This window comes from Etheostoma cragini, chromosome 6 (assembly GCF_013103735.1).
Source record: "Etheostoma cragini isolate CJK2018 chromosome 6, CSU_Ecrag_1.0, whole genome shotgun sequence".
NCBI lineage: Eukaryota > Metazoa > Chordata > Actinopteri > Perciformes > Percidae > Etheostoma > Etheostoma cragini.
Window position 1 is genome coordinate 9,518,141 of NC_048412.1, and position 22,588 is coordinate 9,540,728.

Genomic DNA, 22,588 nt, shown 5'->3' on the forward strand with positions numbered 1-22,588 from the left:
TTTTTAATGTTGACAGCCACAGAGGGCTGCCAATATGTGACTAACATTTCAAAATACTGTGGGATATGCTTTAAATTGCCCTCTGATTTCCAGCCTTTCACTACTTTCTTGGAACTATTGTAGCCCTCCCTTTCCAAGACAACTTTGCCTTATCTGCTCTTTGTAGCCTATTTAAATCAATATGTTGTGCGACGTTTTTTAAAGATTTTACTGTGCTGTGTAACATTTTTGAAAAACATGTCTCATGTCAACCAAGTCAAGGGGAGTGGAAGCATAAAAACATAAATATAGGCTATGTACTGTTGTGTTGTCTAAATATGACTGTGGCAGACAAACGTTGACTTTCTCAGTAACAAAATTAAGACTCCTCTAAAGGGAATTTTATATCCTTATATTCAATGTGAACACCAGTTATAAGCACACTTTTTGCTATCTGTGGATACTGCCAGTATAAGCATATGCCTCAAGTCTTTAGGTACATAAACAAAGAGTAATGTTTATTGTTATTAATTGTGTAGCTATAACATCTGGTTGATAGGTGGCTAAATTATCAGGAACATTTAGAGAATATAATTGATAGAATGTTCCCGTTATTTGGTAAAGATAGCTGTTTTTAGTGATTGCAGCTATTCTCAACAGATAACTGAATAATATTAACATATACAGTACATGAGCAATTATCTAGAACAGAGGTTTTCTCTAAACAGGACTGCATTGTCGAATCACATCAACAACAATAGAGGTCTATGTTTGACTGAACAGTCCAAAGTAGTGCAGTCTGTAGTATGAGGCAGCTTGAAAAAGTAACAGTACATCTCACTGACAGCAGGCTAGCTTGATAGCTTTCTAGTGTCTGCAGTGTTGCACTTTCACTCACAAAAATAAACACACACACCGTCTACATTCTAAATAAAGATCTATTGGAATAGAAAATAACACTGGGTGTGTGTTCCCCAGTGAAGACAGTTATTTATCTTTTACCTTTTTTCAACAGAAATGAAAATGAAGTACAACCTTGGATTTATTGATAGCCAAAGTATTACAGTGTACTTGGATTTGAAGGCATGTGTCATGGCAACCTAGTCAGGGCAGAATCTATCCAGATTATACCGAGATGTGTGGTGAGAACACCTCAAAGAAAGAAGCCTAGATTGGCTTACTACACAGATTGAGCTGCAAGATGCAGAGTATCTTCTATGTCATGTTATATTTAATGAGTAAAGGAACATGGCTTTGCTCTATAGTAAGTGCTTTTTATTCATGGCTTAGTAAGGTTTACAACCTGTTCTACATTGGACAGTTTTCATGCAAGGGGTAGAGTGAGGGAGGGCACAGAGATACAAAAAGAAGAATAAAATGTATTTTCAGATGAGCATGTGAATTGATTTTTCTTTTGTTGCTGTTGTTTGTGTTCCATTCTGTGGACTTGGGTGTGTTGCTGCTATCAGATTTTCACAGAATTTAAACTGCACAGCTTTAAGTTCCATTTTTAATAGTAATTGACTTAAGAGGGACTGTGTCCCTCACGTTGTACAGGAGCTATTGATTCACTGTGAAGGTGAGCCAGTGAAGTAAGAAATGTGGAAAAGTAATAATTGTTCTAATAATATGATATTGTTTAAAGTTAAATAATAGCTATATTGAATGAAAGCTGTTGATGTTACAACAGTGACTCAATGGCAAGCAAGCAACTTTAAAATTTGAGTTGTGAAGACAAACAAATCAAACAAAGAGTAATGTTCTCCCCTCGTCTCAAAATAGTCAAAAATCGATACTAGAGTAACTTACTTCCTTGTACAGCTGCTGCAATAAATATGCAGAGAAGGAGGAATCAGAAGGTTGTCACTCCAGACCCATCATCAAATAGTTTTATTTTTCTCCCTCTCTCTCCTGTACAATGACAATGAATGTTTGTAATGTTAGCTGACGTGTAAAGCCCCGCCCATTTCCACAACTTAAGGTTATTGTCATGCAGTGCTCTCAGGTTGTACCAGGTTATCATTGAATTGTCATACCAGGGTGGCTTGGTTTGAATTTCCAAAGGAGGGTTGAACCCTGATCAGACAACCCTGGTGAAACCCTGGTCATCGGTGTGAAAGCGATACAAGGAGCAGGCTGACTGGAGCGTGCGGTTTCAGTTTTGTAAAAAAAAAATGTTTAAGTTAATTACAACACACCTGTGCACAATAATAATAAAATGTGGGTAAATTAACTGTAATGTTAGATGTTAGCCTTAAAGATGTTTTTTATGCCTCTTTGCTCTAGAGAGGACATCACCCACTGTAAGAACACACCCACTATCAATGCAGAAAAATCCTGAAATGAACACTAAACTTACACAGTGATTTTACAAAAACTGTTTACAATATCAAACTGCTGACATATAGCCTAATAATTGAATCTGTCCTGAATGGTTTAAAGTTTGAATTGCGTGTGTAGGTGAAAGTATAGAGGAGATAGATTTTGAAGTAGAAAAAGGATTTGAAGCCTGCTCTCATTGACCTCAATTGTAATTTGTTTTTAAACTTAATACAAAAAAAAAGTAAAACAAATAGCAGAACAAATGTTGAAGAAGTCTCATCATGTGCTTAAAGGGCTGAACATTTTGATATTTGAATGTTTTTTGTAGCTGAACGTATGCAGAAGTTAGAGGCGACCAAAGAAAGTTGAACCAGTTAAAAACACTGTGAATGCTGCTGAATCCGCATTAACACAGTTAAAGAGTTTGTGAGCAAACTGATATTTTAGTAAATTTGATATGATGACAGTGGAGGGACAGAATGTGTATTTTGTCTACATGACCATGTGCTTAGGGTCTGTTGAGGATGTTACCTGTGCGATGATTAATGTATCTACATGTATGTTTAAAATTGTAAGTTGTGATACCAACAAGTCATTCCATCCCAAAATCCTTTAAAACTTAATTCAATGACTTTTCCTCTACTGCACAGGCCTAATAGAGGTGGTGGTGAGCACCCTCTCAGAGGCTGCACTAGTCCACCTGGATGGAGAGGGGCATGCTGGGAGGAAGATTAGCCCTCTTGTGTTACAAGCCTTTCTGGAACTGCTTCACAACATCCTAAAACAAATATCTGTTGTTGTCCGCTCAGCACTGCAGGTATGATCACTCAAACACAGCCAATGGGAATAAGACTTCTCTCCGCTACCACAGATCAGAATGTACACTAAAAACATTTACTTTATTATATATCTATATTTTTTTTATAGATTTTCTTTATGATTTCTTTTTCCCTTTTTTACATCACACAAAAAACAAAAACAAACAAATAGACAAACAAACATGACAGGACAAAACAAAAACTGCCACATACAGTTTGCATGTCAATCTTTCAATGACTGAAATGTCCACAAGTGGAGTGGGAGTCAGAAATAGAGTCCATAAAGCCAAGCCCAATGAGGTCAAGGAAGGCTAGAAAACTGAAATCCTGGCCTATCTAAACATAATGCAATGCAATCTGTACAAAAACAGTACAGTACAGTACAATAAAATACAGTATAATACAATCATTTCTAGCTATGGCCTGAATATTTAATGTTTTTCAATCAAAGGAGCCTGATTCCACAACCATTTTCACAGTTGAATGTGAGAGGCCTGAAGCACACGTTCAGACCAACGATTTAAACCAATGCAACGAGATAAAATGTTTTAGTATCTTCAAGGAACAACTCTTTGTACTTCCGTTCTAACTTTCAGGCCTTTTTGTAGCTGCATGTATCATTTGTTGCATTGAAATATGAATGTGGATAACGTTAGTGATAGTAAGATTCTTGCTACAGTTGCATTTCTAGTGATGAAACGTTTTAATTCTCTGATTCACTGTTTTGTTTTAACTATGGTCAGGTACCACATTCTGTTCTTTTTTGGTTACTGACCAAATTACATCAATACTACCACGGGCCGATTCACGTTACGTGTATTATTTTGGATGGTGTGTAAAATGTTATAAACACACTCACACACACATATACACACACACACACACACACACATGGAGACAGATCTGATGAGGCTCTGTTGGTTCAATAGTTGATTAGTGTCTTGCCTAGTAGCACACAAGTTGACCCTCTGTCCTCTGACCACTAATAGAGAGGTTTGGTAGACTGCATGACACACACTGAATTTAAAACCAGGGGCACTATATGAAGTGGACAAAAACTGGAGATGTTTGTTGAGACACTTTAACATCTTATAGCCCTCATTCGAAGATCAGTCAATGGTAGGAAAGACTTGACAAATATCATTCAACTATGAAAATAATTTGTCAGCCCCCCCCACTAACAACTCTTATTTAAAGTATAGTAGAATGTATTTAACTTCAAAGTGATCAATGCCCAATCAATATTCCTTCAATCGTCAAAACCTATAGAGAGCTTTTTACAAACTACAATAAAGCAACAGCAAACAGACATGTAGCAGACGTGTGTGTGTGTGTGTGTGTGTGTGTGTGTGTGTGTGTTTGTGTGTGTGTGTGTGTGTGTGTGTGTGAAGAAAAGGGGGGGTATGGACCAACGGAGCCTATTATCTTGCTGAATAGTAATTTAACTTCGTAGATGGAGCAATAAAGCATGTACAGGTTCACAAACTATAATATTCAACACAACATATCAACCATTCACCTTGATCAGTGGTGCTTTCACAGCAATTAATGGGACACAGCGGGGGGGGGCAACACTGGGTTGATTTCATTACTTTACACCAATCACAATAGTCTTGGTTGGTGCTAAGCTCCAGACAGAGACGGTGACTCTGCAAAATAGTCTTGGGAAGGAACTTGTCTTGGTAGAACATTTGCACACTGCAAAATAAAACGCCACATACAATATTAAATGAAGTTATAGTAGCGTAAGCTATTTTAATAAGCTGGATACATGGTTAATGTAATTTGCTCCTACCAGTGAATTGCCGTGTGTGTTTTGTCCAAAGCAAATCCCCGCCAATTGTTCCCAAAACGTCCCAGTTAGAGAGTCAATGCCGTAAACATTTTATTTGGTAATCTTTAAAATCATTCTTCAAAAGAAACTTGCTATTTTCTGTGTGTAGCTTGCTAGCTTGAAGTTTGTTTAGGAACATCCTCAATAACATCCAGTGGCCCCGAATGTGAGGCAATTATCCTGGAGATGCACTGCCGTTGTTCCGAACTACTGTCTCAGCTTTGTCTGATTTAATAAATACCTTGGAGCAAATTATATATTTCCTTATTGTTCCTTTTACAAGAACTACATGTTGTTTACAAACCAATATCCTTTATATAATATATTTCCTTCATGTTATATATTTCTCAAAGAATCACTGCGTTACTACAGTCCTTGCAAAGAAATCCTTGAAGAACCAGAATGGCTTCTTTTTATATTTCAATTTTTAAACGATTCTTGGCTTGTGTGCTGTTTTGCTGTATCATGTTACATGGGTCCTTATAGGCTGCTGTTTTTCCTCACATTGATTGCCCACTATTTACCAATTTCATCTCTGTTAAGCACAGACTAACCAACAGAATCACAAAGTCAATTCCCTCAAAATGTTACCCTTGTATCATGGCCCTAAAGGTGTGTGTGCGCGCGTGTGTGTGTGTGTGTGTGTGTGTTTGCGCGCGCACGCCCTCATTGATGTGTGCAGTGGAAGCTAGCAGGTTTAAGCAACTGCAATATTGAAGTTGTGGACTCAGGAGAAAGCGGATGAGGTCCCGAATCCCTGGGACACACAGTACTCACAGGCATACACAGAGGGCCTGTCTGGCTATGTCCCTGCGGCCTCATTATCACCACTGGCTTTGTCCTTAGCTTGCCTCCACACACACACACACACACACACACACACACACACACACACAAACACACACACACACACACACACACACACACACACACACAGAAACACACACACACACACACACACACAATCACACACACACACACCAGCCCCTGTCTCCCCATAGTGTGCACCCCAGCCCAAAGCATACATATTAATGCTTGGACAGGGGGTGGGGGAACTAAAGGGGAGGCAGGGTACAAAAACTGGGTGGAAGACGGAGGACAGAAGATGGAGAGGAAAAAGGATGGCTGATCGAAGGCAAGAGACAGATATGGGGGGGAAAGCAAAGAAAATGTGCAGAGGAAATCAATTCTACCAGAAATGCAAAGCTCATTAAAAAGAAAACTTCTGCCAAAAACAAATTCATTTGGGTAATAAGGTCTGATAAGGAGAGAGGACGTGACTAGACCACTCTTCCCAAACTATTATTCCGTTGGTCAAGAGAGACAGAGTCAGAGATTAGATATACTACAGAAAAAGGGAGAGAGAGAACATTACAGAGAAGCAGTGATTTAGGGGGAGTGAGAGAGATAATATGTGCCAGTATTAATCACATTATTCCACAACTAATTGGCCTGAAGTTCCACTGTGGGCATGAACTGAACAAACATAGGCCAAAGTCAGGGACAGAGGTGGTAATGAGGAGGGCAGAAAAAAAGGGGATGTGAAAAGACTGATATCTTAATGAGATTCAAAAATAACTGGGTGTGACAAATAAATAAAAGTATTCAATCTGTGTTGTCTTGAACACATCTTGTGTTTAAAAAAGGGTAAATAACCGAACATGCAGAAAAACTATTTCCTCTTTTTCTCTCTCTCTCTTTCTCTTAGTCTATCTATCAGTGTGTCTTTCTCTGTCTGTCTCAGTCTGTCAGAATCTGTCTTGGCAGGTCTCTGGATCCATCATTATTGACTGTCAAATCTCAATAAATGATTTAACGTGTGTGTGTGTGTGTGTGTGTGTGTGTGTGTGTGTGTGTGTGTGTGTGTGTGTGTGTGTGTGTGTGTGTGTGTGTGTGTGTGTGTGTGCGTGCGTGTGCGTGTGCGTGTGCGTGTGCGTGTGCGTACATAGAGCCAGAGGCTATCTTGTCCAGCAGTGGAGATGGAGGCAGCAGAGAAGCTGCTCCTAGAAAACAGACCCCTGAGCCAACTCAGCACACACCTCATTCACATGGTGAGACCAATACTGTGTGTATATGTGTGTGTATATGTGTGTGTGCCTTCCATGCATACATACATATTTTTCTGTTTGCTTCTGCATGGATGTTTGAGTGAGTGAGTGAGTTAGAGAGAGAAAGAGAGAGATGTTCAGTAACATGCCTGGTTTGTCTGGTTATGTGTTTTTTTATATGTTGTGTTAGGAATAGGTCTCTGGATATTATTTATACCCATGACAGCTGGCTGAGTAAAGTACTGCCAATTTCTTTTAGTTAGATCAACTCCTTGGAGTGAAAGTAACACCTTATACAGCCCTTTTCACCAGTTTATAATGACAATTACAGTCACATGGACACAGTACAACTGTTTGTTAGAGATATTACAAGCCTGATCATTTCACAGCTGCCCTAAAAATATGTTTGAACTACTTATAACAAGCTTCATTACTTGAACTTGTTTGATTTCCACTTCTTTGTTGTTTTGAAGGTAAATTGCAGGATATCTAAAATAACTTTTACATCTAAAAGTGAAACAGGGACTTCATAAGAGAGCGACATTAATTAGACAAATTTTCCGGATGAATCTATTAAGACCAGTAAAACCATATGCCACTGTGGCCGTAACTAGATCTAAAGCTTCCTCCCATACTACTTAAACCTACTCCCACATCTGACTCCACTGTAAACAGCAACACTACTGATCAAGCTCATTTTAAGGTTATTCCTTAATAAGCTGTCTCCCAAAAAGTATTTATGCTGGTTTAGTATTATAGTATTAAAGTTAGTCAGTATTTTCAAAGATACAAGTAAAATGCTTGTAATGCACTTTCATTCAGCCTCTGTGTCCTTGTTCCAATTCCTCCAACTGATTTGGTTAAAGAAGCCAAGTTACAAATTAAATAGCAGTCTTATTTACTGTCTATGCTATATGTGAAATTATTCTAGGAATGTTATATAAACGCAGTTTGCACATTGCCTGCTGCTCAATACAGATGAGTATTGTAGTTTACTGAAGTATTTACACTACAGCTACTACAACTATTAATCCAGCAAATCTGCAGAAGAGGTTCTTATATCTTCAAGTGGCCGCACAGAATGTAATGTAGTCTGAAAAAAAAGAAAGATAAGAGTGAGTACAACCTTGGCCTTTCTGCTAAGAGAAATGTGGAACTGGTATCACAATAGCCATTCACACATCCACACCTTCTGGCACTATACAAACTATTGAGGATTAAATAATGACTTAAATTCTGATATCAAAGAATAATGTGATGCAAAAATAACTCCCTGCTCTATCTGAATTAATAATCTCAGATTATGATTGAAGTACTTTAAGATTTGAGTTACAATTAAATGTAATTGCTAAATGAATTATGCCTTCTAAACCATCTTTATGCTGACCAATGACTTGTAAGTCTTTCAAGACAAAACGAGTAGGAGACGAGAAGGTAGAGGATTCTGTGAGCAAAAAAAGAGTGAAATAGAGATGTGAGGATGAAGATTCACAGGCAAGTGGAGAGGATGGAAGAAAGATGTAGAATCCATGCAAAAGATGTATAGAGAGGGTCCTGTGAGGCATCCTGGGAAGTTAAGGAAGTAAAGGAGGGGGAGTAGGAAAGTGGGAGGAGGAGAAGAGGAGGTCTCAAGGGACACAATAGAGGTTTTTACTTATACTTGACACATTGAATGTTGGGTGGGCGTCTGTGTGTGTGGTTGTGTATGAGAGGGTTAAGGGGGCAGCTGACACACCCCCAGCCTCCGTGCAGCCCCTTTGCCCCATGGGAGATTAGTGAAATAGAAAGAGCAGCAGCATTAATATGCTGAATCTAATTAAATTCGTTAAAACTTGCTTGTGTTAAAAGAATACAAGTCTGACGAGTACTCGCTTGCAAGGCAAGTATTATGATTTACAATATGATTTATCACTAACATTAAACTACTTTATTTAGTAAGGGCTCAGTTACTGGTAGTAATCTAACCCAGATACACACCGTTTGAAGTGAACTTTGATCCTGGATGCTTCTGTTTAACATTTTTTGATATTTACTTGATATGGCCAAATATATTAATATATCCATATACAGTAAATATCTTTTGGCAGTGTTTGTATGGAATTTTCTATCACTTAAAACTGCTAAATCTACACAGTACTGTTACAACTAATGGAAAATGTGTATAATTTGCACATAGTTGCTTCAATTAATCATTTTAATAAAAATATCTCTTGACTGTGCTTTAATATGCTAATCTGTGAGTGTGAAAATGTGACTTAATTGTCTGAATTAATTTCCCATTTCTATTTTAATATTTTATTCATGATATGTACTGTAAGTACACCTACTTCAGTAGGATGGCCCACAGTAACCACAGTAACAAATAGAACTATGGTGCATGGAGTTATTTTAATGCTCCATTAATTAACAGATTTTCTATGCTTGTAGCTGTCCACTGAAAACCAGGAGGTTTGGGAGGAGTCTATTCAGTGTCTGTCCCTACTGGTCCAGCTGTATGGAGGAGAGGGTTATGACTGTCTGTCACCTACCTGTTTGCAAAGCTTTTCACATGTGCTGCGCACACACGTGCACACCGAGATCCCCCGAAGCCAACGCACAACCCTTAGGATCATCAAACGACTGGTGAGTTTAGTGCACATAATGGCATGCAGACACACATACACATGGACCAACATTACATGCAACATTGCTTGTATGACATTGTATGTGGTGCCAATATTGGTCATATCACATCAGGGAAACATGTTTGAATATCACTGTATGACTCAAGAATCTTGGCCCTGTGAAATATTAACTGCCGCCACAACACAATGACAATATTGGAATAATGAAAAGAAACTCAGTGCAGGCACACACACAGACAACCCTGCTGTGCTGCTGTTCTGAAGATAGAGTGTAGTTTCACCAGACCTAGACTGACAGAGAAAGCAAGTTGGAGAGGGAGAAAAAGTGGTGCTTTGTATCTTCTTGTGAAGCTCTGTTCGAATGTATGTCCAACTTTGTCTGATAGTCAAAATGATTTGTAGCACAGGCCAAATACAGCTAACTCGTAAGGGAGTGTAAAACAGGTGGAGATTTAGGGATCATTCTATTCCCCAAATGCACTAAATAATTATCGCTATGTGGTTGCATGGAGAAAACGGAATCATCTGCAGCTAACATTTATTAGATTTAGGCAGGTTTAACATTGTGGCGGATTCTTGCCCTGATGGACACACACAACAATTAAATCATACTGTAACAATTCACTAATTCAGGTAGAAGATACATTTACGTATACTTTATTTTTATTAGAAATTGAATTGACAGACCAAGTAATTTACTTTAATTACAAAGCCAATGACAAAGTTAACTAAACTGCCAGTGCAATACTTATCAAAGACTCCTACCACAATAGACAAAGCCAGTTTTGAAACAATCAAACAACATATCCATTCAGCAGTCCAGCTTTCCTAGGAAGTAAATTCATATTGGATGATTCTACTGTAAAATATTTAAGTAAGGGCGTGGAAGTAAAGCATTTTACTTTGACACCAAAGACAATCAATGCTTCATTTTTTAAAACCACAATGGCATCATTTACTGTAACCTTAAATAAGGAGTTTTGGTTGCCTAAACTTAACCATACTAAAGTTGTCATAGTACAGATACTTTAGGAATAAGTTATAAAAAATAAATAAAAAAAGTTTAAAAAAAAAAGTTTTAAAACATGTAGTCTGTGAATTTAATCCAGAGCTTTGCACAGGTGTCCAATATTATTTTGAATTGCTATGTAAAAGAGAGGGAGGGTTGGTGAGGGCGGTCTAGTGAAAATTGATCTTAAATTCAACATGACCAGTGTGAAAAATGTACTGATTTTCTGTAAACCTGTATGAATTATGTAAAATGCATTCCTAACGTTTTGGCTCGGCCTTAGGGTCATGAAATAGTTTCTGCATGTGGGACACAAGGTCAGCTATTACCCTGGGATCATATGATGTGACTGAAGCTTTTGTCTGCAAGCTACTTTTCTCTCTCTCTCTCTCTCTCTCTCTCTCTCTCTCTGTGTGTGTTTGTGTTTGTGTGTTTGTCTGTCTGTGTCTGTTTGTCTGTCTGTCTGTGTCTGTGTGTGTGTGAGTGTGTGTGTGTGTGTGTGTGTGTGTGTGTGTGTGTGTGTGTCTGTGTGTGTGTGTGTGTGTGTGTGTGTCTATCTATCTGTGTGGCAGGGAGAATTTGCATGTGTGTATTGTGATTCCTCTTGGCAATTAGTTCTATCCACCTGAACCACCAACAAACAAACGTCACACAAGCTCACAGATAACCTCTCTCTCTTTTTGTGTCTGTCTGTTGTAGCAAATTTGTCCTCTTGTGAAAAGTATCTCATTACCCCCTGTGCAAACATCACTTTACGTACAGTATATTCTATCCAACTTACCACCCTGTGCAACTGAGTGTGTTGAAGCCATTTCCTCGTAACTACTTGATGAGTCATTAAGCTGCTCAGTTGGTGCTGTCTACCATTCTTCACATTTAGTCATGTGGCTCGTTGTACATTAGTTGATTTAAAGATTCTAAAGTTCCCTCATAATAGTACCTGGTACTTTTCTCCTGTTGGATTCCAGTACCTACAGTTATAAAGTAAAACGGAAGTCAACATCTTAAAACTGTTTGCTAAATTGAGTTTTCTGGAATCTCATTATCAATCAGCTATTCAGTTGGCAGAGAGCACCTTTTCAGAAACACAGTGACTCACACATTCTCTCTGAAAACACACGCACACACCTACACACTCAGCCAAGTGCCTGCCCTTCAACAAAGGCTTTTTAATTATCTTTCATTCATTTTAGGGCTCTGTTAATCTCAATCAAAGATCCCACTAATAGCTTTGAAACTGCAAAGGAGGAGAAAGGGAAAATAAATTAAGTCTGAATTAGTGAAATTTTCAACTTGTCTTTCTCTTCAAGACACACAACTTTGAAGGACTTAATGGGGAATGCTAATTAAATAAAACAGGGCATATAAAAAGTTGTCAGATAAATAAGCATTTATTAGTTTGTTGAAACGGTTTTAGCAGTTTGATTTGTCATTTTTTTGTAACTTAGTAGTGACTCAGTAACTGAATTGTATAAATGCTGATAGTATTTGGATGCTTTCAACGTTTTGTTCAAATTTTGCATTAGCAAAGCACCAAAAAAAATTATAAAATGAGAATTGTTTTTCCCCGGACAAGTGACTTTTGTTCATGGATAAGTGAAACGTAAATGTACTTGTCCAAAGGACAAGTGCCTCAAAAAATGAATGTCAAGCCCTGCTGTTAATCTTGCATCCTCCTCTCTCATCCCCGGAGGCCAAAATGTCTCCAAAATGTCAAAGCATATTATGTCCAATTATTGTAACCTTTTAAAGGTTAGAGCCGGAAACATAGAAATGTATTAATTCATCATCCATCCATTATTCCCTCAATTGGCCAGACCCATGTGATATATTTGTGTGTGTTTGTGCTTGCATGCGTGCGTGTGCGTGTGCGTGCTACGCCCTGCTGTGCCTTGTAATGCCGTGCAGTGCCCTGCTATGCCATGAACTACTACAAACATTTTTAGTCACTGTTCCATTATCTTTTACTGTGACTATTATTGCCACTATTCAGTTCAACCCCAACCGGTCGTCAGACACCGCCTACCAAGAGCCGGGGTCTGTCAGAGGTTTATTCCTGAAAGGGAACTTTTCCTTGCCACTTTCGCACTGTTGCTTGCTCTGGAGGGAACTACTAGAACTGTTGGGTCCTTGGAAGTTATAGAGTGTGGTCTAGACCTATATTCTTGCTGTAAATTGTCTCAAGATAACCCGTCTTATGAATTGATACTATAAAAACAATTGAATTGAATGTATATAATTTATTTTGGTAAATGTACAACTCTCCTTTTCCTACTTTCTGGTACACTGTCACTTGTTTGTATTTAATATCTTTTATGACAGCCCTGTGCTGTCTTTCTGAGAGGCAACATTTCTGTCTGCCTGTCAAAACAGGGTTCTCTGTGTGTCTTTCAGCAGTATGCAGCTAAATCATGTGCCTCTTAGGCCGGCTACAGACTGGATACGTTGCACAAGCATCTCAGCTGCGTGGTGTGTATGATTTTATTTCAGCTGCCATGTTAACAGGTTAGAGCTTACACACTGCCTGTTTTACACGCACGTCTCACGCGCGGCTCGAGCTATGCCAAAAACGCGTGTATTTACAACAAAAACCAACGCCTATTTTTCACGCAAAATAGAATCGGAAAAAACGTTTATATGTCATTTTGACACAAATACATATTTGTAAATGCCATGTTTGAAAATCTCTAGGTTTTTTTTGTTGTAAAAAATAAAAATTGATTTTCAAATATTGCATACAGAACGAAATATTTCGTAACCTATTTTGCCGCCATTACTGCCGACTTTGTCGGGCTTTAATCCAAGCCATAGCCCAGTAGGGTGATCCAAATCTGTTGGCGCTATGTCCCGAGATCAGTGTGCTCCTGTCCATTTTTCCCTTGGAAGCCTGTAAGTCAGGGTCAGGGTGTTGGTCAGGTAGAGAAGGGGAGAGAGAGGACTGTTAAGGGGGAGGAGAGGGAAAAGATGTGGTTGAGAACAGAGATGGAAAGGAGTTTATAAATAGGCGTTTGTGTGTGTGGCGTGCATGCGTGTGTGTGTGTGTGTGTGTGTGTGTGTACGTGCGTGTGTGTGCGTGCGTTGAGTGGTTGGTTGGCAGTCACACATAAATGTTCCCTCACCCTGATGGAGAAAGCGGAGTGTGTGTTTGTGAGAAAAGTAAGCAAGTGAGGGGAGCGGCTTTGTCTCCTTCTAACCCCGTTGCCTAGCAACACCCATGCTGTGTCGCCACAGAGACGGGTGATGATGTCACTGGAGATCAGAGAAAACACGCCCACCAAACACGCACACACACACATACACACACACACCTACCTTAAACAACAAAACACACTTTGAACAACACTTCAACCTTCAAAGGCAACCGTTTTCATTACTTATTGGAATACATTTGAAACAAGTTGTCACCATATTAATAAACTTAACTTGGCTATCTGCATAAACACTGTAAATGCCCCTTCTTAAGTGACACACACGCAAGCGTTTACATGTGCAGTCTGTGGACCAGGTGTTCCTGGGTGGGTGTGGAGCCTAGACATCAAGGTGTGGTGAGACATGTCGGGACAGGAATAAAAACACAGGGATGACAAAGAGAAGGAACAAATGATGTGGGAAGGAAAACAGAGGAATACTCTTTAGCTGAAGTCTAATCCAGAGTGGTGTACAAGTTTAGCAGTAGAATCATAAAATAAACTAAGGGAGCAACAACATTACCGCTAGTAAGGCATAGTAAGGAGTACAAGAATCAAAATGACTTATGTGAAAAAGCCCTCATGTAACATGGGTGTGTGTGCGCGCATGCATGTCTGCATGCATGCATATATTCAACCAGACATTTGGGAAAGTGCCTCTTTGATTTACTTAATTTAAAATGGCATTGACAAATGAGTGTGATGTCACTCAGCTGTTGGTCTCGGTAACTTGCAAATTGATTCTGTGATGATAACACAGAATATAATGTTGTTTTCTTTGCATGATTTTGAGTTTCACTGTGAGAAGATAACAATGTGAAATTACATTTCTGATGTACAAATGTATCATTATTGTTTTTTTATTATTAGTGAAGCAAAGGTTATAGCTGCTGGTCTTAATTTCTCCAATAGCCTGAAAAAGAAGAAAAAAACATTGCAAGGCATGTTGTAATGCCTTGCAATGTTTTTTTGTTCCTTTCTTCTTATGGTTTTGCTTGTTGAGATGCTACTACTTAACACAATGATAGACAGTTTTATTATCATACACATATATATATATATATATATATATATATATATATATATATATATATATATATATATATATATATATATATATATATATATATATATAAACAAACAAAACTTGTCTTAAGGGCTTGGGAATATGCACTAATCCATAAATTCACTTTTGTTCAAGTTTGATTGAGAATTTGCACAGTTGAAGAGTTGCACAGAAATGGTGATACATTGTCATTACTTACTGTGTCATCTCCATGGTTTAAAATAAAATATTACACTGCCAGACTACAAAGAGCAGCTATGCTCTTATATACTGCTCAGTGTTTATTTATTAGCTACGTCAAACGCATATCCTCACATCCTTTGTGGAGTGCGGACAACTGGCCTTTAACTGAAGATTAATCTAAATATACCGCAAGTCTCATGCCTTTTCAAGTATCACTCACTTGGTTCTTCCTCTTTCCCTCTTCATCCAGGTGCAGACTACAGAGCAATCTGATTGGTTAGAATGTCCTGAAGGGGCGGAGCTAATTAGTCTACTCCAGGACATAACTACATCCAACAGGTGTGTGTTTCTGCTGCTTAAATGAGCTTGTGTGCATCATGTTAAATATGAATCTTTTGGATTATTCCTTCTATTATACCATTCTGATACAACAATTTGCATAAATCTACAATTGACAAAATAATCATATTTTTCTTTAATAACAGTGGCAAAACTAGACATTTTAAATATGTCCATATAAGAAGCTCATTTCTGTCAAGAGTGGCAAGGCAAGGCAGATTGTTTGTATAGCACATTTCAGCAACAGGGCAATTCATTCGAAAGGATGCAAGCTTCTGGGAAGACAGTGTCATCTTATAGACTCACAAAAAGCTAAGTGATTTAATATATATATACATTCTTTGTTTGTGAGTCTCTTGAGATCTAATATCAATGGCAGGAAACATGACCTGCACCACCTCACATACTGTACCTGTCAAAGTAACAGCTTACTTCTAAGATCCTTGTAAGCTTTGTTCGGTGAAAATAATGGAAACTCAGAACCAAGATCACTACAATCTGGTCCCCAAGCAATGTACACTGCAGTGATTGTATGCCTGATGTAATTCTTTACCATATAACACTTTAACACAGCTTAATAAAATGAGGAGCAAATACACCTGCCCATACTCAGACTGTAACTGCTTTATTTAATCATTTTACTTTACATTGCAACTTATATAAACATAAAATGTAATATTTGGAAGAAGTAAGTAGATTTACTTATATTTATAGACATATTTACATACAGTTTAAATGAAATAGCAAAATCAATCTTAAAGGCACACTATGTAAGATTTTTACCTTATTATAACAGCTTTGGAGTCATTTTGATGGTGAACAAACTCGTAGTAGGGTGAATCATCCCCATAGCCAAACGAGCAATGCAGTTTAGAGCGGTGGCGCCCCGCCAACATCTCGCTAGAATCGCAGCACCAAACACAGTGATCCTCTCCACAGCCCTCGACCCAAAGTTCAGGAGACTTACACCTGACAAAGATAAAGTCCAGAACAGCAGATCAGTCAACTCAGAGTTAAGCGCTTGCACCACCACTATAAAAAGGCATCATGAATGGAGCCATGAAACTACCATTCACCATGGCAACAACCACAAACAAATCAGTCGGCATACTTTACCCCTCTGGAACTGAAACTACTCATGTGTACATACAGCGAGTTTGAACATATATTCCATTAAAAAAAAGCAACATGGGTGCTGCTGCAAAAAAGTGAGAATTGGTGTGGGAGATAATTGCTGCTCAAGTCAATGTGTAAGCTCTAATATAGTGTATTAATTTAATATTTAATCACAGGTCTAATATTACTGGTGAAAACTGGAATGGTGTTACACCTATAATTTCATTTTCATTTCATCTTGCGGGCGAAAAAGTAAGCTAATCCCATTCTGAGGTTGCAGCACCATTAACAAACATTAACATTGACATTAACAGAAAGCAATCATTAACAGAACTATATCGTAAAATCTTTCCTTTCTTTTAAATGTATCTTACTGGTTTGTGTCTAGAGACAGCTGTGTGATGGCTTTGCATACAGTGGCTTTACTAATATGTTCCGCATCACCAATGTTGTAAAAAAAACTGCCGTTTGCAAAAAGCATAATGCGACACAAAGGATCTGCTGGGATGTAAATGTCACGGGTTCAGCAGGAGGACCCAAATGCAAGACTCTTTCAGGCAAATGTACACTTTTTTGACTCTACAACTTAGAAACTCACAACTACACACGAACAGGAGTCTCACAGGAACAAACAGAGAGACAAACCAGCAAGAGACAAAGGAACAGAGGAGTGTAGAAATACACGACCAATAAACAGAAAGACAGAGGACAGGACAAGACAATAACGAGGGACAGGTTAGAGCAGAAAAGGAGGGTAACTAACAAGACAGGACGTGCAGACCATATAAGGGGATGGGCGGAGACAGCGAAACATTACAAACAGGTAACCACAGAGCACATGGAAAACAGCAACAAGCACAAAAACGAACACAATACACAAAATGGCCAAAAGAGTGGCACAAAGGCAGTCAGTCACAGCAGGATCCTGACAGTAAAAGCATGTTCGCGATGGGTGACGTTAGTGTTATGAGGACGGATAAGGTATCTATATCTGATCGACTATACCGCTCAAATAGGTAGTTATCTGGAAATGAAAATCCATCTATAGTCGGGCCTCAATGTCATCTCTGACGTAATGTTTAACTCTTTGTGAAGTAATACTACTTCTTCATCAATGGGATCATCGATAAAAGGATGTAGTCTGCCCAACATAGTTAATAAACCAACTGTTTTTTATTTTTGCGGGGGGAAAAAAACTGTGCTAAATGCGCCTTATACAGATTGAATGAGGAAAGAGGTGTGTAAGAGGGAGGAGACAGAGAGAGGAAAACCTTCTCCAGACCAGGTTAGGTTCATGGACTCAGTTACCATAGTTACTGACGCTGAGGTTAAGTTACCTCTCTTTCTGACACGGGCTGGAGTTTCCCTCATCTTAGGGTTAACAAACTCAGTTTTTCACTGCTTTCTGAAACGGGCTTCTGTTCTCTGCAGCATAAGACAGCTTCCAAGAAGTGCCTAGCCTAGCCAGGAGCACGTGGACATGCTAGTATTTTATCATTTTTGCACTGCAATGCAAAGTTCCTGGAGACAGGGGTGTGTGTTTGTGTGTGTGTGTGTGTGTGTGTGTGTGTGTGTGTGTGTTGCATCTGGCTGCCTTTTATGAGTATGTGGGCCAAATGTGCGTTCCCTCTTTAAGCCATGGGTTTTGTTGCTGTAGTGACCACGCCTCCTTTGATCTTTTGATGTATGAGAACAGCAATCTGTCTTACACACTATAAATAATATAACTGAAAATACACACACAAACACACATACAGATGCACAAACACACAATGGATACACAACTAAAAAAAGTTTGTATACAAAAGTCGCTTTCCCCTCCTTCTGTATATACAAACTCTGTTTCTTAATCACTCGAACACACACACACCCTGTCAGATGAATAATAAAGGTGTATTGTTGTCCTACTATAGAGGCCTCTCCTACTCTCCCCTCTTTCTCCCCTTCTTTTCTTCTCTGTCACCCCTTTTCTTCCTTTTTGGTCGCCTTCTATACTCTTTTCTCCTCCACTCTCCCCCTCCATTTTCTTTCTTTTTCACCTCTTTCTCTTCTCTTATGCTTTTCCTCTCCCACTTCTCGTCTCCTCTCTATCCTCTCCCTCTCTGGCAGATGAAAGCAGAGATCAGCTCCAGCCTTTGAAGTGGCTGAGACTGGCACACTCCCACTGGTTTAGTGGTAGGAGGAGGGGAGCAGAGGTTTTAGGAGAAAGGGCAGGAGATGAAAGGAGTTATGAGAAGAGAGAAGAGGAGGGGGGGTTAATTGAGAGGATGAGAGGAGTTGGGGCAGAGAGAGTAGACGGAAGGAGAGGGAAGGTCTGGGCTGAGATCCGAACCCAAATGATGTCATTCAGCCTTTACCATGGCAACCTGAGGAATGCCTTTTCAAAACCTCAAGCCACAGCGAGTGTAGAGGGAGAAGAGGAGCGTCACTCATAGTTCTCCATCCTAAAGAAAAACCTTAAGGCCCAAAACCTCATCTTTAGATTATTTCTGCTTCAATAAACATGAAGCTGGCCGTAGTGCTGCCCACTAATATCTGCAAAAGTACTGAACTAAAGACTAAATATGACTGTGTGAAGAAACTATTTTAACATTATCCACTTTAATGTACATGATTAAATAAATTCCATTCAATAGAACCCATTCTTTGCTCTGTTACATGGTCAGGCATTTGTTTCTCTTCATTTTAATTTAGATAAACATGTTAGGGGCGTGGCTATGTCTGCAGTCGCAACTGAGAGCAGGTTTCACACTGTCCAGTTGTTGAGCACTATGTTGTAAAGAGATGGAGATACATCCAACCTGTGAAAATGAGTTTATTAGTTTTTATGCGTTATATGAATGTTTTTTGTTTAGTTTTCTCCATTGAGATGAAGAAAGCAGAATGAAGAAGTGTCTGATGGCTAATGCGGCTCTGTAACAGCCATTCACTGTAATCTAAAACCAATTATTTAATTTTTGCGCTGTCCTTCGAGCAGCTGAGAGCAGAGTGTCCATCAAAGAACAGGGATTTAATGAGTAACCAAACTCTAAAATGTGTCCCAAAACTTTATCGATCCTTCTAATGTTATTTTATATTCACAAACTTTCAAGGATTTCCGAGGCCTCGGGGAGCTGTGTTAATTAGGTTAATTCTGGAGGTTTTAATCAACTAAGGGGGTGGGCTTCTGCTGGCCTGGCTGTCAGGCTGCCCTCAAAGACACCTGGGAGGAAGCCGAGGGCGGGAGAGGGGAGATTACAGACAGCCTGTTGGGTCTGAGTAGATTGGATGTTTTCCCCAGGCCACAATATTTAAAATGTACATATAACATATTTCTGAAATATTGTATATAATACTTTTTTATTTAGGTTACGGTTTTCAAGTGTTACAATTTATTTTTTGAAATGTATGGAAAGTACTACACTACTAGAGTATTAATACTGTACATTGTAATACATATGTTTATTCATTCCTTATGATATCATAAAACTATTTCATGCCAACAACATAAATAGGAACCCAAGAAAGGAACAAACTGGACTCAGTACCCTTCATTCATTCAGTCCACTCAGGACCAAGCAACATGAACACACCTGCTCCGGTGCTCTCGGCTTCCACACACACAAATGACCTTGATAACTGTTATTGGCATCAGCACACAAGGTTCCCCTAACACTATACCATTGGCAGTTTGCACTCGTCATCCCCCCCAACCAGTAGCAATCTCGTTTACATGACAGTGCTACTGCTGACATAAGAAAGGTCTTTGGTAGATTAATGACTTTCTAGAAGAAATAAAAGCCTCAAGCCTTGGTCTTGGAATTTTATGACAACAGCTACATCTTAGCTGGTATAACAACAGACCTAAACACTCAGCCACCTAAGTAATTTAATGAAACACGGAGTGATGAATGATGAAATCAGATAAAGTGGATACATTCAGCATCTACTGTTTGCCTCGAGTTTATAATTGAAAAATTAGACATTACAAGTTTACACATGAAGGCCAGCCCGTATGACCTTTGAACCGTGGGCTTCTGTGAAGTTTGCAAATGTTTTATGTAGGACATATGCATAGTGAAAACAATTTCCAACAAATGACGATAATACAACTGTAATCAGACAGCTGCACATCTACCGGTGTACCAGTGCTCAGAATACGCCCGAGGCCTGAAGTTGTCAGGAATTCAGATGTCACCGTGGATGTTCACATAACTGAGTTATGTGGTCTAGTGTGGTCTAGACCTACTCTATCTGTAAAGGGTCTCGGGATAACTCTTGTTATGAATTGATACTCTAAATAAAATTGAAGTGAATTGAATAGAAGCCAGACATGGCTTTTGTGCTCAGATTTCCAGTTCATGATCACAGCCTTTTCAGTGTGCCCAAAGTTGAACCACATGTTTATGTAAAGTAGGTGGTTTGCAGGCTAATACTGAATTCCATATTTATTTTGGCTTTAATTCTACTAAAGAAAATGTGTCAAATGTAGGTGAGAGAAATATGGAGCCTCATCAGAGGTGTACTGTAGAAAGACTTCTAAGAATTATGTAAGCCATAAAAAACAATGTTGAAGATTTTAAACTATATGTACAATATGTGACATTGTTATTATTTGCACTTTGGACTGTTTTGGGGATTTTTAGTTTTTATTATATTGGAGGAAAGAGACGGGTCAGTTGCTAGAATAAAACAATGGACGTTTATTAATCAAGACGCCCGATCATTTGCACCTTTTTTAAGGATAATGTGTTTAGATTTAACGTCACTAGGTAAACAACACAATTGTGATCGAGTAATTAACCTTTTGTTTCTCTGTTCCAGCTGTCATGTTGATGTGGTTCCACTGGCTGTTGAAATCCTCCAGAAGATCTCTGGATCCGCTTTAAATCATCAAACCTGAGGGCAAACCAGAATCATCCAATATTTCATCATTTCAGAATTTCAAAGATACTTCTGATTGGTAGTCTGCTTTTTAGAATGTCTCTCTTCCTTCAGGTAACCTTTTTATGCATAATCACCTAGAGGATTGTTCTTTTAAAATTTTGTCAGTTTTTGAATAAAATGTCTTTTGACTTGAATTAATTGTTTCTTGGTTCATCATTAGATTTTGGATTAGATGTAAGCATGTGTCATGCAGTTGGTTTTAATTCGTACATTGCTTTGTTTTGAATAAGTACTGAGACAGGCTCTTAAAGCTTTGAGACCTGAGTGAATATGACCGTGTGGTATCTGAGCACTCAGTTAGTGTGCATGACTGAGTGAATCTCATCAAATGTGCAAATTGGATCAATAACAGTAATAAATGGAAAATTCAGAAAATGCTTGTCAGTGCTGAAAAGCTAAATTGCTACAGCTAAACTGGATTGCTGACACAATTGCATAAGAAGAAGTAGTGAACATAGTTGGGAAAGTGGAAATAGTTTTAATTAGTTTGAATGTCATTGGAATGTTGAATTACACCAATATTGTGTCAAACAAAAATGCAATATTTTAATTATTATTATTTTTAACCTGTTGCTACACTGAACTGCTAGTTGAAATGTGCTAAAATGTGAAGTAGAAAATGTGGAACTTGGTAATTATATATAATATATAATTATATAATTAATAAGAATGTCTTATACAAGCCGAAGAATACCAGTATTATATGAAGGTTTTTTGTAAAAGCTGATGATTAATCATATAAGGAAATCTCAATCAGCTGTGGTCAATATTTAAGTACAAAAAGAATTTACTATAAAACTAATGAATAAAAGATTTTAAGGTTTGAATGGAGTAGACAGACATATAAACACATAGATATGCAACGTATTCTCATGAACGTGTCCGGATGATATTGAATGAAAAGTTATGCACACCAAAACATAACTTATCTTATGAAACTAGGGGATGGCCAGCATGTGACGCCGGCTTGCTACGAGCACCATGCCGCTGAGCGGCAGTTGCTAGTTGTTTGAGCCGGAACAGGGCTTTGTGACGCTGGCTACAATGCTCCGCATGGTGCTCTGTTGTGTTAGCGGTAGCTGTGGGTTTAGTTACCCGAGAATGTGTTCCTTTGAGCCGGGCTCCGAGCACCGCAA

General features: G+C 38.6%; 1 protein-coding gene across 4 annotated transcripts in view; it reads left to right on the forward strand.

Moving 5' to 3' along the window:
- ulk4 (unc-51 like kinase 4) overlaps positions 1–21,581 on the forward strand; it is an 88,332-nt gene extending 66,751 nt beyond the window's left edge. For 3 of the 4 annotated variants that reach the window (XM_034874588.1, XM_034874590.1, XM_034874589.1), the window contains exons 33-37: positions 2,952–3,118; positions 6,903–7,004; positions 9,429–9,623; positions 15,322–15,410; positions 21,330–21,581. In XM_034874588.1, the coding sequence (XP_034730479.1) occupies positions 2,952–3,118; positions 6,903–7,004; positions 9,429–9,623; positions 15,322–15,410; positions 21,330–21,408 (632 nt within the window). In that variant the 3' untranslated portion in view covers positions 21,409–21,581. The remainder of the gene's footprint in view (positions 1–2,951; positions 3,119–6,902; positions 7,005–9,428; positions 9,624–15,321; positions 15,411–21,329) is intronic. The other variant, XM_034874591.1, reaches the window with a different exon arrangement.
- Positions 21,582–22,588: the final 1,007 nt, after the last annotated feature.